At 43.8% G+C, this 16,495-nt stretch overlaps 1 protein-coding gene across 2 annotated transcripts in view; it reads left to right on the top strand.

Moving 5' to 3' along the window:
- map3k15 (mitogen-activated protein kinase kinase kinase 15) overlaps nucleotides 1–16,495 on the top strand; it is a 101,893-nt gene that overhangs the window by 20,933 nt on the left and 64,465 nt on the right. For both annotated transcript variants that reach the window (XM_052014109.1, XM_052014110.1), the window contains exons 3-5: nucleotides 929–1,122; nucleotides 4,096–4,264; nucleotides 5,672–5,778. In XM_052014109.1, the coding sequence (XP_051870069.1) occupies nucleotides 929–1,122; nucleotides 4,096–4,264; nucleotides 5,672–5,778 (470 nt within the window). The remainder of the gene's footprint in view (nucleotides 1–928; nucleotides 1,123–4,095; nucleotides 4,265–5,671; nucleotides 5,779–16,495) is intronic.

Here is a 16,495-nt window from a genome sequence, read left to right as displayed (position 1 = left end):
TTTTATTTACAGCATGGTAACAGGCCCTTCCGGCCCAATGAGTCCGCGCCGCCCATTTTAAACCCAAATTAACCTCCCCGTACGTCTTTGCAATGTGGGAGGAAACCGGAGCACCCGGAGGAAACCCACGCAGACATGGGAGAACGTACAAACTCCTTACAGACAGCAGGAATCGAACCCTGATCGCTGGCGCTGTAATAGCATCGCACTAACCGCTACACTACCGTGCCACCACATTAGCCATTCTACAAACTGTTTGCATATAAGGATGCAATCTGTGAGCTGAATTTGTCACGGGTAACATGGAACCACACAATGACCACCATTACTTCAACCAACTTACTTGGGCTGAACCCTACATTCCAATTTCTCCTGCTGCTGCTTCTTTGGCATTGCCTTGGTATTGAGGATCACTAACTTCCACTTCAATATTGTGGGGTCACTGATAAGCCCAAAGTGGGGAAATACAGACTCTTCCATAGTTGGGGCGCTATGTGCCTCCAATCACACACCAGTATCTCTAAACCACCTTCTGAAACAGTCCCATTAACTCGTTTGTCCTGGTCTCACCCTATCACAGATGGTCCTTATTGTCCTATCCATTTTCCCGCCACCTTCCCTGCAACTGAAAATGACCTTTTTTTTATTAAATCTCTCCTCCTCGGTTCTGATGAAGAGTCTCTGACCTGAAACATGAACTCTGTCTCGCTTTCCACTGATCTGATGAGTATTTTCAGCATTTTCTGTTTTTATTTTGGTGCCTGTAAATTACCTTCTGAAAAGATTCCTCGAATATCCCATATGGACTATACCTATCCCTCTCACGGAATCCTCCAACCTAAAATCCCTTACGTTGGCCCTTAGGGTATTATGAATATTGTGAATCTTTTGTGTAAATTGACTGTGATGTCTATTTTCTTCTTGTTAGGCTGTTAGTGGCAATTACCATTTTATCCCCTACGTGACAACCACGAATGATGACTTCCTGTGTTGTGAGAATGATGTTCAACGGAGAGCCTCTGAGTACTTACAACCAAACTGGGACAACCTACTGGGACCCTTCTGCCAACCATTAGTGGAGAAATTGATCAATCTTCTGAAAGATATTGACGTTACGACAAGGTAACTACTTGCAGATGACTAGAGGTGGTTAACAGAAATGATTAATGTGGCAACTGAAGGTCATGGTGATGGCGGTTGTTGAAGGAAAGGGGAGCAGCACAACCTAGCAGGAAACTGGATCACCCTCTGCTATTCTCTTGCTTCTCCAGTTCAAGCTAAGTGAAACATGAAACACCAACAGAACATTCGGACTGAATTATGAGTTGGAAGTCAGTGGAACTGAATTACATGGGGTATAGAGCTCTGTAAGCCCACATCGACTTCAATGAGCTAAATGGCCTCCTATGTCATATGAAAGTACTGAGTAAAATGCTATAAATCTACAATGGAAAGGTTGGAAATACTCAGCAGGTTAGGGAACATCTGCAGGGAAGAAAAGTTAACTTTTCCAAGTCAATGGCATTTTATCAGAATGTGTTTCGAGCCACTGATCAGGAATGAATTTCATGCATTTACGGAGAGTTGAAGATGATCAGAATCCTGTTAAGATAAGATACCTTTATTAGTCACGTGTATGTCAAAACACACAGTGGAATACATCTTTTGCGTAGAGTGTTCTGGGGGCGGCCCGAAGTGTCACCGCACTTCCGGTGCCAGCTAGGTTGTGCTGCTTATGAGGAAGTGAAGAGGTAAAAGGTGCCATTAATAACTGAATAGCTGGTAGTGCTCATGGCATTAGGGGGAATATCAAACGTTCACCGGAAGTTATGAGAGTTCATTACAGACTGAATATTGAACCTCAGTTTACTCTCTCACCTGAAGGACTGCACTCCTACTATGCAGCTCTCCCTCAGAACTGTATTAAAGAATAGACCTAGACTTGGTCTCAAAATTCAAGTGAATTTTCAGATGGAGAAAGCATTTTGGACCACAATTTAAACTTCTGGAAAGTATCTGAAAGGCTAGAGAAAGAACTAAAAAGAATAAACCACAACCCTTTTGATATCTGGTGCGTCAAATAAAAATTGACTGGCATTTTAGATACAAAAACTCAGAGCATCTGCTTGTTCTAGCCATAACCACTGTTTTTATTATTATGACAATGTTGAGCTAAACTTTAAAAAAAACTTCAAGTTTGCCTGGTACAACAGATCTTATAAAGTCTGAAATGAAACATGACTTAATGATTGCTAGAGGGCATGCATTTAAGGTGAGGGGGGTAGGTTCAGAACAGATGTGAGGGGTATGTTTTTTACTCAGAGAGTGGTGGATGCCTGGAATGCGTTACCTGATAGGGTGGTGGAGGCAAATTCATGGGGGCTTTTAAGAGAGGCTGGGATGGACACATGAATGAGAGGAAAATGGAGGAATATGGGCATCCAGTAGGTAGGAGGGATTAGCTATGTCGGCACAACATTGTGGGCCGAAGGGTCTGTTCTGTGCTGTACTGTTCTATGATTGCTTTGCTGATAATGAATATTCATTTTATGATTTCATAAAGCACAAAAATAAATGCTTTTTAACAAGTGTGATATTGGATTTGCATTTTAGAATTTTCTGAAATGCTCTCTCAACATATTGCTCAAACTGTACATTGACAGCTCTCTGATTCACAAATACTTTATTACTACATAAATCATCCTTTCATTGCCCTCTCCTTAGTCATTTAAATTTGTGACCTGCTCCTCACTGCTATTAATGCACCAACAATAATGGGAAATATTGGCACGCTTGCAGTCAGGGGTTAGAGGTTCTTTCAGTCGGTGCATCACCTTTGTGCACCACATGCAGGAATTTATTCTAAAGTGTTGTGTCTGGTTTGCAGAATTTGTTCCAGGTTCTTTATACGTAAATCGTGCATGTGCACACAGTGGCTGTTGGACCCACTGGGTGAGGTCAAATGGCTGGCAATGTGCATTTTGACATTAGTTAAACACTCATTCGTTGATGGTTCTTAATGGAAGCCTGCTTTTGCTGTACTTAAATCACCCCAATGTACTTGACTCAAGGCATTCATCTTCTTTCTCGGGCCTGATTGGTTCTGCATTCCCTCCTCTGTCCCTCTCCCCAACCTACCATCTACCACTGGACCCTGACTTGATCATGTCTCTGACCCTCAATGAACCAACACTTGGTGCTAACCTTTTGGTGCCTTGACCTCTAATGCCCTGGCCCTTGACATTCCAACTCTTCTGTTATTTTGGTTCTGACTGTCCCTGCCCGTTGTGTGGGCCACTCTCACTTAACAACAAACCACCTTCCAAACCGCTGTCTCCATCTTCTCCGCACAGTATGTGCCCCACATTGTTCCTGAGAAAAGTTGAGCAAGTTGGGCCCATGCTCATTGGAGTTTAGAAGAATGAGAGTAGATCTTATCTGAAACATAAGATTCTGAGGGAACTTGACAAGGTAGATGATGTTTCCCCTTTTGGGGGAATCTAGAACCGGGGGCTTAGTTTCACAATAAGGAGTTGCTCATCAAAAGTGGATATGAGGAATATCTTTCAATGGGTTGGGAAATTTTTGAATTCTCTTCCCAGAGAACGGTGAAGGTGGAGTCAGTGACTGCATTCAGAGGTGAGGATAGGCAGATTGTTGATCTGTAAGGGAGTCGAGGCTTATGGGAAATGGGCAGGAAAGTGATGCTGGGGTCAAGATTATATCAGGTCATGTTCCTGCTGAATGGCAGAGCCACTTAAGGGACCATGTAACCAAGTCCTGTGCCTATTTCTTGTGTTCTTATCGTGCATTTGACGATGCTGGGTATTTCTGTCACACAACACCTCAGGGCACCAGTATTGCCCCACCAAACTGGCCCAGGCCCCGTCCATTGCACTAGTTTAACATGTGGTACAGAATAAATTCTGGGCCTTAGATTTTACGGATTCCAGTTGCTTAATTTTAGATGATGTACCAAATAGCTAAGGATGGTTAGTGATATTTATTGTTTTCACTTTCTGTCACACTTCCTGTTGTTGCTGTTTATCATCACCATTCACACCTATTGAGCGACCACTGTTCTTCTGTTCACAGCACGTACTTGAAGGATACTCTGCTGAGTGACATTAGGAAAGCAAGGGAGAAGTACCAAGGGGAAGAGCTGGCCAAATGGCTGTCTGCCATTAAGTTGCGTATAGAAAGCACGGAGGTCATCACGCCTGACATTATCACAAACCTTCTTTTCTCATACAGGGACATCCAGGTAAATTGAGGGGAGTGGGTCAGAAATGTTGCTTTTTATTTATTCATGTGATGTTGGTATCACAATTGGGCCAAACCAAATGCCCTTGAGACTTGTCGCCCATAGTCCTTGCGGCGAAGGTGCTGCCACAGTGCTCTTGGGGTGGGAGTACAGGATTTAGTCACAGCAACGTTGAAGATGCAGTGATATATTTCCAAGCCAGGAAGGCGTAAAGATTAAATTCAAAACACGCAGTTGGTGGCATTCCGATATGCCTGCTGTTGTAGTCCTTCTTGGCAGCAGAAGTCACATGTTTGACAAGTGCTGTCAAAGAAAGCTTGGCAGGTTGCTATGTGCCTCTTATACTCACTGCAAGCCACAAGGAATGAGTGAATGTTCAGAGGGGTGAATGTGGTACCAATCCAGGGCGAAATTTTGTCCTGGATGGTAGTGAGCAACTTGAGTGTCGTTGGAGCTGCACTTCTCTAAACCAGTGGCTTGATGGAGTTCTCAGAAAACAGCAAGGAAATTGCACTGAGGAAAATCAACACACGTAGGAACTGCAAAGGTTCAGCAACAAAGTGTGCTTGTACATTAAAAGAAATTCCCCAAATTGGTTGGCAGAAAGGTGAATGTTAAAGGTGCTTGAAGAGCGTGGGAGATTAGGAAGAGTGGGGTCTTTCCTGCCAAAAGTTGAGTAAAGGGAGATAAGGGTCAAGCTGGAGGAGATTGCAAAGATGGGCTAGAACAAGCCTTCAGCAGGATTTTGAATTCAATCTTTATAGAACATCGGTTTCAATCTCGCTGATAATGGAGTTTTGAACTTTGAACTGAGGGCAAGGAGTGCACAGCATCTTCAGGCCCATCCAAGCTCATTAAACCTTTGGAGATTCATCAGTTAAATCAGCTGCAGGATGAAGCCCTCGTAGTTGAGGTCTTTCTCAAGCATGCAGATTTTTAGTTTCCTTTAACTCTTCATGCTGGAGCACAGTTCCTGGAGTGGCAGCTGTCATCTGGGGTCAGGTCAATGTGATCATTCTTCAGCTTGAGTCATTGAGATCAGTGAGGCTTATTTGGTTGGTTGACAGTGGATGTTTAATTGGATCCATTGACTTATGATGGCCGGCAGGATTGCTGTGATTGGTCTGTATGGGTCCCATTGCCTCATTTGACCACGAGATATATATCACCTACTAAGTCATGAGGGTACATTTTGTACAATATTGAATTCAACACATTTTTAAAGATAAGAAAAACAGGCATATATGGCAAAGCAGATTATACACATCAAATAATATCAAGATCTTTCTATTGTTATCTACTTTCATTAAGCTACTTGATTTTTCTTTTAGAAGTTACCCAGCAGTGGAATTTTTAGTTTTATTCTGATGTTTTTTTGGCTGAGTGTTTTTACTCTTCCACTGACAGGATTATGATGGCATGGTGAAGCTGGTGGAAACGCTGGAGGAGCTGCCAACCTGTGACCTGACTGATCAGCACAGCATCCGCTTTCATTATGCATTTGCACTGAACAGGTACAGCCACTGTTGTGAGGCAGCTGGGGAAGATGGATGGCATGGACTCGGTGGGCCAAAGGGGCCTGCTTCCCCTGCTGTATCTCTGTGCGACCTACAACCTTACCCCTTGAACTCCGGGTTGCTTTCCAGTCAGATCTTGCATTTGTTAGGTTAGTAACTTAAAAACTTTCCTGATGGCCTGGTTGGAAAAACTGCCTTTTATTTTCAACTCCAATTAGTGGCAACAGTGGAAAAACTTGCACCTTTCAGTCATTTTGCTTTAAGAATGCCCCAGGGAGCTTTGCTTGCGGACTGTGCTGGACGGCAGTGGCTTGGTCAACAGTTGCTATCGTGACTGTATACGTGTGATGTTATTGTTACTGGTTTCAATGTAATTGCATTTACTGAGACCTAAAGTTGTTACGTGTCTTCACTCAAGTATTTTCAACCAATTGTACCATAAAATTAGATAAGATATCTTTATTAGTCACACATACATTGAAACACACAGTGAAGTACATCTTTTGCGTGGTGTTCTGGGGGAGCCCGCAAGTGTCGCCACACTTCTGCACCAATGTAACATGCCCACAACTTCCTAACCTGTACGTCTTTGGAATGTGGGAGGAAACCGGAGCGCCCGGAGGAAACCCATGCAGGAGAACGTACAATTAAAAGCAATACTCTTTCCCCTCACCCCTGGCCATCACACAAACTGAAACAACTAAAACTATTACAAGAAGACAAGGTCTAATTATGGGGAAAAAGGTAAAAACATAAGGAAGGAGGGAAATACGAATAAGGATTTAGGCGGAGAGAGCTGGGAGGAAGCTTGCAAGGGGCTTTGACCAGTTGAGTCAAATGCCCTGCTTCCATCCTGTGGCTTCCATTCAATCGAGTGGAAGTAATTGGATGCACTGAATCTTTGTGCCACTTTCTTATTTTCCTAAGCTGACCCTGAATGGCGATTCTGTTTAATTATGGTGGGGGAACTGCACAATGATGCTCCATTTGAGGGACCCATGACCAGTTAGGTTCAGTGAAACCTTTGATCTTAGTCACAGCCAGATGATGCTCAAACACTTTCAATGGTAAATGATGGGGACAGCCAGACCATGAATGATCTTTGACCAATCGTACCACTCTTCCAGGTGCTAATGTGGCTGGCCAGATCGCACTTTCCTTCTGCAAATGATAACTAGAAGCACCATCACCCTGGCATCCTTGAAGGAGAGGCAGTGTAAAGCCCTTCGGAGAGACGCCAGACATGCTGTGCATGCTTGCTTTCTCACACTCATGCAGAACTGGTAACTGGGAGTCACCCTATATACTCCTGACACTCCCAGTATTTCTGTGCAACACCTCTGCTTGTAGAACACGTTGACATCTTGCTGGAGGAAGCAGCAATGTGCATAAGCAGTGCTTCTCAAATGCCAAATCGTCGGATGGTGTGACAAGCCTACTGCCAGAGTTGTTGCTGAAAGCGTAATGGATTTATATCTGGTGGACCTGCCTAATGCCATCTCTTCTACCCAGCCACACTCCAAACTTTGTTCCCCAGATGTGTATTTAAGCACTTGAGAAGTAAAGTTTGAAGAGATTTTGTTCGGCCAGGATTCTAACATAGTTTCTGTCACCTGAGAATGAACCACAGTGGTGTGATATCCTGCAGAAGGGGAGAGGACAATGTACCTCAGGCATTATGACAGAGGAGGAGAGGACGGTGTACCTCGGGCACTGTGATAAAGGGGGAAAGGACAGTGTTGCACTGTGTTAACCTGTACCAGAGGGGGAAAGAAAGTCTCTCTGATGTATTTGACACCAGGCCCTAGAGGGAGGAAGGACAATGTATCTAATGCACAGTGACACCCAACCCAGAGGGGGAATGGATAGTGTCTCTAATGCACTGTGGCATCTGCTCTCTCAGTGGCATAGGACCGTGTATCTGACATAGTGTGACATCTAGTCCCAGAGGGAGAAAGGACAGTGTGTCTAATGCACTGCGACTCCCAGACATGGAAAGGTCAATGTGTCTCTCACACCATGGCAAACCTCCCCTCATTTTGCAGACCTGCAGAACCAGCCACAGCCATGGCTTTGGACATTGGAGAGACAGGCGGGGAAGCGGGAAGGAAGGCATCAGTATCAGGGAGAAGTTGAAAATATCTATTGTGATAGAAATGGGAGGTGCTATGTTTGTGAAGATTATACTTGTCGTGAAACTGAAAGAACCCATTAGGCCTATTGCATTGATTCTGGCTCCCAGGAAAGCAACTCCATTGGCCCCATTACCTCTGTACCCCTACAAACGTTCCCCTCTCACAGATGTCCATCTGTTCCCCTTCCGTTTTTCCATTAACTTATGCTAGGGGTGATTTACAGCAGCCATTTATCCTACTGGCATGTCTTTGGGATTTGGAAGGAAACTGGATCATCCAGAGGAAGTTCATATGTACAGGGAGAACATTCAAACTCCACACAGACAGCACCCAAGGTCAGGATTGAACCCGGGTCACTGGAGCTATGAGGCAGCAGCTCTACTAGCTGCACCACTGTGCTGCCCAGTGCCAGGTGGCTCCAATCACAAGAGCTCTATCCTTTGGAGGAGGTTTCAGTAGAAGTGGTGGGATTGTATACTGTTGTGATCCAGATCTTTGATTGCAGCTTGCAGGTATTTTTGGGAGTGTTTGCTGTAGTAGCAGGCTGCAGTACTGTAGGCTGCAATGTGCATTGTTGTAGGCTGCAGTGTTGCAGGCTCCAGGTTTGCAGTGTAGCAGGCTGCAGGCTCCAGGTTTGCAGTGTAGCAGGCTGCAGGCTCCAGGTTTGCAGTGTAGCAGGCTGCAGGCTCCAGTGTGCAGTCCCGTAGCCTCAATGTTGGCTGCAGGTTTTCAGTTCTGGTGCTGTTGCACCTTGCCCTTTTCTTGCTGTCAGTGACTCGGAGTTCAATCTGGAGCCCGGGTAATTTTCATAAATTATTGGAGATTCCTGGCTGAATCCAGAGGATCTTGCTTTTGTGGCTCTTGAACTCTAAAGTGGGTAGTGCTCCTTTGGGATTATCAAGGCTTGGCAGATCAGAAACTTGCCTGTCAGGATCTTACAAATCCTGGTGTGGCAGACAGGGAAGCTCAGGCCTTCAATTATTAATTTTCCAGTCAGTCTGCAGTGACATAATCTGTGTCAACACCAACTGCTTACCTGTGGGGTCCTACCCGTCACCTGAAAAGTTCCCATCAGACATGACTTTAGGATGGAAGAAGGTAAGCAGTTTGCTTCATGTTAAGTATCTCCACCATCTCCACACCTCTTATTCCAGGTGGAGGATTTATAGTTTGTGACATGTAACCTTTGAAATCCTTTTAGGTAGAACAGCATTCATGTGAAGCTGGAACTAAAAGCTGATTGCTAATTACATCCTGGTACTTTGTGGGCAAGTTGTGCCATTTGCTAAGTTTATTGTGAAAATAACTTGCAAATATGGAGAAGCCCATTTGGTGAGCCAACTACCAAAACAATGTGCTTTGGTGTTACTTAAACAAAGTTCACATGTACACATATGCTTACACATTACACACACCCACAGATGCACAAACAGAAGCGGATTCTCCCACTCTATCTACCCTGTCGTGCCTCTTGGGATCTTGTTTCAGTCAGCTCATTTGTCAACCTACAAACTCCAAAGAATATAGGTCAAATTTCTCATGATCGGAAAACTCTCTCATCCCAGGAATTAGCCTGGTGAATCTCTTTTGGTCCAGTCAGATTTATTCTAACATAGCTTTAAATAAAACTGTAGTTTGAATTGAAATTGCTTTTTTTTTGTCGACAGCAGTAAATGAGATTTTGAAACCTCTGTTCAAGTGCTAGGGTGCGTGGAAGGAATTTTATGAATGAATAGCCCGCAGCTTTTGTTTAAGTACTTATATCCGATGAGAGGAATTCTAAAGATTTAGAAGCAGGAGAACCAATGAATCTGTGTTAGAGAGTAAAGAAAAGAGGTAACTGAGCAGTATTAACTGCTTGAAGTCTGCAGCAGATATTATTCAACAGCATTGGCCACGTGCCATGAATAAATGAAAACGGCTTCAGCTTTCATTTTGGGCACTTGCAGGGCTGCACTCTTTGTAGCAGCACCTGTGGTAATTCCCTAATGTTTTGCAGTTAAAATAAGTGATTCGTCATTTTCGCCTGGAAGGCCACAGATCAGTGTAGCTCTGCAGGTGCAGCAACTTGCATCCTGTTACACTCTTCTGATGTTCCGCTCTTTTTCCTTCCTTAACAATCAGTAGGGTTTCCCCATCCCCTGAGTAAGGTACACCCGCCAAACATAGGGCAGAGTCGACTGGGGCACTGAGTAGAATTTGAATGAAGGATCAGGGATAGTGGCTCCATGACATAGCACTGAAATTACAACCACATTTGGTAGTTTGGATTTTCTCTCAACAGCCTCTAACACTGCTGATTCAAGTTCAAGTTTATTGTCATAAGCATACATACACAGGGTATAAATGCCATGAAAATTAGCTTTATGCAGCAGCAGTATGGTACATTACAAGACAAGGACAAACATAAGTTAATGTAAACTTAAATGAACATAAATTATACATAATAACAGCAGGCACGGTAGTGTAGCAGTTAGTGTAACGCTTTACAGCGCCAGTGACCCGGGTTCAATTCCCACTGCTGTCTGTAAGGAGTTTGTATGTTCTCCCCGTGTCTGCATGGGTTTCCTCCGGGCGCTCCGGTTTCCTCCCACATTCCAAAGACGTACAGGTTAGGAAGCTGTGGGCATGCTATGTTGGCGCCGGAAGCATGGCGACACTTGCGGGCTGCCCCCAGAACACTCTGCGCAAAACTTTTCACTGTATTTTGATGTACACGTGACTAATAAAGGTATCTTATTTCTTATAACAGAATGAGTATAATGACACCAGTGCAAGATTGAGAGAGAGAGAAAAAAAGATATAGTCCAAGGTAGTGTTACAGATCTTCAGGTTGGTTCAAAAACCTGATGGTGGTGGGGAAGAAGCTGTTGTTGAACCTCGATGTGGGTCTTCAGGCCTCTGTAGCTCCTACCTGATGGCAGTATCGGGAAGAGGGCATGGTCCCGGATGGTGGGGGCCCCTGATGATGGATGCCAAGTCGAACAGTTTCAATGCAAACATCAGAATCCTGAGTTAAGGAAATCTTGTGCTTGCCATTTCTTATTATATCCCCCATCGACTAACAAGTTAGTGTAGGCCAAACTTGAGCTCCGTATTTAGTATTATCATCACACAGAAGGAAGCCATTTGCCCATCATCAGAGGTATCCATCATTATTGCTGCTCCTCTTATTCCCCTGTAGCCCTTCTCCCCACATGCCCACCAACTCCCCCTAGTTTTATTCTTGTGCCACTTGCTTATACTAAAGGGCAATATTCAAAGACCAATTAACCTAACCCCACGTCTTTGGAACTTGGGAGGGAACTGGGGCTGGAAGCCCACATGGTTATGAGAAAGATGTGCAAACTCCGCACGGGGAGGTCCCTGTGGCTGTGAGGCACCAGTGCCAACTGGTGTACCACTGAGAGGAGGAAAGACATTTGACATTTGGGAATCTAATGCTCCTTAACGGGTGCACCAGTGGTCTCGTGTGCTGCTGAATGATGTGCCGCATGGGACCAAGGCCGGGTCTTGGGGCTCAGGCGAAGATGACTGGTGGTATGAAGCCCGATTTAGGAGAGTGGAGTTGGGATTAGGAGCTAGGGCTTGGTTGGTGAGCATGTAAAGGGCCTGCAGGAGGTGTGGAGAATGGGGGAGGAACATTGAGTTGTGGAGGATGTCAGTGCATAAGTTGATCAGAGAGTTGTGGGTGATTGGTGGGTTATGTGGTGTTTGAGCCTACATTGGAGGGTGGGGTCATTGTTACCAATGCCCAATGATGGTCACTCTTGGGTTCTGGTCTAATTTTCCCTGGAATGCCCCACATCCAGTCTTGTAATTTGTTGCATTTCTAACATGAAAAACACACTTGAACGCAAGTGCAACTCTCATCAGAAGTGCCCTGTCAAATATCTATTTTGGTGCAAATGACCTGGAAATGGTAGTAATTTTTTTACTCTCTTAATCACTGTGCAAAGCTGCACCACTCAGTCTAGTTTCCAGACAGCAGCTTATCACTGACTGAGCTGAAAAACTAGCCATTAGAAGATGCTGAATGATCAAAATGAGTGACTTCACCCTTACAAATTGTATTTCAGAACTATGTTTGTAAGAGGTCAGATGAAACGGATGATTTATGTAATACCTTGCAGGATCTTGCTTAACCCACTTGCTCTTCCTTCCTGGTCAACTATAAACTAGCTGAAAACAGACAATGGGGAAAGCAACATTGTGTTTCTCAACACTTAAAGAATACATATGCACAAGTACAAGATGATGCCTTTTACATTAGAATCTATTTTAGCCACAGATATGAATTTGGTTAATCCTAACTTTGCATGCTAGCAGTCTCTTAGGCAGTCACTGGGAATCCACCTTATGAAGCTCCAAACATTTGATTTGTTAAAAATTAATTTTTAAGAATGTTATCTGTGGGTTCTCTTAATTCAAAGTAAGACAGACTTCTGATTGGTTACAGAAATGTCACTAAATATTTTCAGGGGCTTCTCTCAGCTCTTGTTGCAATGTTAGGATCACACCTGAAGTACCTCGTGCACCTTGGCTCTCTTTACTTAAGGAGGGATCTATTTTCATTAGAGACAGTTCGGAGAAGTCTCACTATATTGATATCTGGGATGAAAGGGTTGACTGATAAGGAATGGTTGAGCAGGTTGGACCTAATGCTTATTGAGATGAGAAGAATGAGAGTTGATCTCATTGAAACTTGTAAGATTCTGAGAAGACTTCAGAAGATTGATGCAGAAGGGGGTATTTGGCTCAGGGTTGGGGGGGGGGGGTAGAATTGGCAGCATAGATTAAGAATAGAATTGTCCATTGAAATTGGAGATGAGGAATTTCTTCTCCAAGAATGTTTCATCCTTCAGTTTATAAATTTTGTCAGGATTTATTTATTACAAATAGAAATCGACCTATTTAAAGTAACTTTATTGGACAAGCATTTTTTGCTTTTTTTTGCTTTTGCAAAGACACACCCAAGAGCTCTAGAACAATGTAAATAAACATGTGACCTCTCTGTCCACTGGGAAAACTATTCACTTAGTGAGGTCATGGATCTTGTCTCTCAGAGGACTGTGAATCTTTGGAATCCGCTTCCCCATAGAGTTGTGGGGGTGGAATTGTTGAAAATTTTTGAGACCAGAATAAATAGATTTTTGGTCTTTAGAGGAGAGAAAGGTTATGGGGAACAGGTAGGAACGTAGAGATCAGGTGAAGATCAGATAAGCCATGATTTCAATGAATGGTAGAGTGAGATCGAGGGGCCATGCAACATACTCCTCTTTCTTGTGTTACATTTCCTATGGGCTGATGTGTTCCAGGTTTAACAGGGCTGGTTAAATGCCAGTGCCGTAAATTCTGTTAACAGTATCAGTTTACGTAATAGGTAAGCAGGTGTATTCCATTAATAACCTTGTGCGCAGAAATTCAGGTCTTTATAATGATTAGTATTTCTCTTTAGTTAACATGTTAACATATTTCTGGTTTCATATTCATAATACCTGGCAGTTTGATTATTTACCTTCCAAATTTTGGTTGATAACTCCTGGTAAAATGGCGCAGCTAGGAGAGCCGCTTCCTCGCAGCTCCAAAGACCTGGGTTCTGTCCCGACCTCGGGTGCCGTCTGTGTGAAGTTTGAAATTGCTTCCTGTGACTGCGTGGGGTTCTGGGTTGCTCTGGTTTCTTCCCACACCCCAAAGACATGCAGGTCGGTTGGTTAGTTGGCTTCTGTAAATTGCCCCTAGTGCATAGATGGTTGGTAGAATCTGGTGGGGAGTTGGAGAGAATAAAAAGGGTTAGGTAAGATTGGTGTAAAATTAGATGCTTGATGATCAGGGTGGACTCTGTGGACCCGTTTTCATGCTCAATCTCTCTATAACTATAACCCCCCCATGTGATTTGAGTTGTTGATGGATGCAGTTGTAAACATCAATCCATGAGAGAGAGAGGCAGGGTCTATCCGTGCTGCCAAGGGTGTTGCCCTCATAACTCGTGCACCCTGCCTATCCAAGACTTTTAAATTAATTACATCTCCTGGCACGTTTCACCCATTTCCTTGGGCCAGTGCACCTCTCCTCCATGTCACTGTCCCAAGCTATAGGACTCAGTCATTAATTTGGAGCTGAGGTAAGAGGACGAGGCACTTCGAACTTCACCTTTGGAGAATGTGGTTGCAATTGATTGATTACAGAGGAGTTTGTATCATTCATTACAGAACAATGGCCCACGGTAGCAATAGTAATTTGATTTCATGTAGTGTATTAATGTGGAAAACATTCCATGGAGCAGAAAACAATAAGGAAATAGAAACTGAATGCTTTGTAAAAGTGAGTGAGCAAGTTAACTGGAATGCAAGCATCAGTGAGTTTGACACCGTCTGCCTGTTAATGATGGTATTCATAATGAGGTGTTCACCTGCTCATTGATGTAGAGGGAACCTCCTGACTTCTCTCTCTCTCTTGGCTTTACCACAGTTTCCCAGAATGATATCCAGTCCTGTTCCCCATACCAGATGGTGTCAGAGGCCCGCCCACATATAGTCAAGGGTTTTCTGCAGGAAAAATGGGCACAGAATTTCTGCGGGCATGGTCCCGCACCACAACACAACACTGTTCACCACCGCCCCTTCTGCTGATGTGCTGTGAGATCTGAGAGATGGCAGCTTTGAAGTAACCTAGTTTTGAAAGGCTACCATTCATTTTTTATATGTAACATTAAACCCGAGTACTGCCCTGCCCTCTCAAATGGATATAAAAGGTCCCTTGGCATTATTCATGGAAGAGCAATGGAGTTCCCTGATGTCTTAGCCCAGTGGTTTCCAACCTTTTTCAAGCTGTGGCCCCCCAGAACATGTCCTTGTTAGATGGCGGACCCCCAAAGCCCACAAAATCAAACAATCGATAATTCATGCATACAACACTTAAATTACTGCACATAGACCATATTGAAATAGTGACTATGTCAATCACCGATAATTACCAGTGGTGTCTTTCAGAGTTCAGTTCAATGTGAAGGTTGTGCCTGTTTTGCACTGCAGAGTTTGTCCAAATGTGGTGGTATGTGTGACAAACATACGCGTATGTCATCCTCAATATTCAGTCTTGATCTGTATTTGGTTTTCATGGCAGTGACTGCAGAAAATGCTATTTCACACAAGTAAGTGGTTGCAAATGGTAACAGAGCATTGACGGCTTTGTCAGACAGCAGTGGATACTCCTGGGAACATGCTATCCAGAACGACAACAGTGATGTTCTGTTGAACTGCAAGCGCAGAGTCCTGTCAGATGACAGTTCAGCCAATTCTTATTGTTCGCATCCAGTTGAATCAGTAAGCATGCATTCAAACGGATTTTGAATCCAATCAAACATGCTCATGTCATCGTCGCCGAAATACTCATGGAAGTAATGTGACAGCTGTTGAATATGGTTCAAAACGGTGCTCGCAATGGCCTCTGTCTTAGTCTCGTTCACTGTCAGAAAGTCAGCCAGCAACAGGAACATATCATAGACGCCTTGCTCACATCTTCCCTTCCAGATACGGAGTTTTTTCTGGAAGGCATTGATTTTGTCATGCATTTTCAAAACACTTGAGCCCGGTCCTTGCAATGGTAGATTTAAGCTGTTCAAAATGTTGAAAATATCTGCAAGATAAGCTAATCTGGCAACCCACGTCTCATCTGTCAAGAACTGCGCCAATGATCCGTTATGCTTACTTAGAAAAATGAGCAGTTCATCTCGCAATTCATAGACACGCTGCACAACGCGGCCTCGTGACAGCCATCTGACTTCTGTACGTGGCAACAAATGCTTATGCTCGGCTTCTATTTCACGGCATATGTTTTCAAACGAACGATGATTGAGCAGCCTGGCTTTGATAAAGTTAATGATTTTGATGCACGTGGAAAACACATCTGCAAGATTTTCATCCATATCCTTTGCAGCCAAAGCCTCAAGGTGAATCATGCAGTGGGTTGCTGCTACATGTGGAGCTGCTATTTTCACTCATGCGACTAGACCCAACTTCCGTCCCGTCATTGCAGCAGCACCATCCGTGCATACTCCAATACACTGTGTCCACGCCAATGCCAATTGTACAAAAAAAGTGTGAAGCACACGGAAAAGTTCTTCACCGGTTCTTCATCAGAAGAAAAGTTCTTCATCAGAATCTTCCGGTTTCTGGTCAGCTTTTCTCTTCAGAAATTTCTCCATACTCAGCAATACACGCTGGACAGTTTAATTACTATTACTAAAATTATCAAAAATAATCTAAAATTTACACGCTTGCGTACTTTTCGTTTAACAGTGATGTCACTGTGGCGTAAATGCACAGTAAGTAAGCAATATTATTAAGGCACACCGACAAAGTCACTCAGTCTCGCTAACACTACAGTGCACAACAGAATAGTAGTGAGTAGTGAACACTACTGACTACTCTGACTACACAAATCAAATATTAAGTGGCAGCTTACCAGAAGGGAACACCATCTATGTCTCTAAGATTGTCGCCTATAACAGATAGAATAGATATGGCCGATTTTCTGAATAGTGGAAAACTGGAACAAGCAAGTAAGCTACGTCCTTG

This window comes from Pristis pectinata, chromosome 4 (genome assembly GCF_009764475.1).
Source record: "Pristis pectinata isolate sPriPec2 chromosome 4, sPriPec2.1.pri, whole genome shotgun sequence".
Classification (NCBI taxonomy): domain Eukaryota; kingdom Metazoa; phylum Chordata; class Chondrichthyes; order Rhinopristiformes; family Pristidae; genus Pristis; species Pristis pectinata.
Note: the sequence above shows the minus strand (reverse complement) of the source record. Positions and strands in the feature narration are given on the sequence as shown.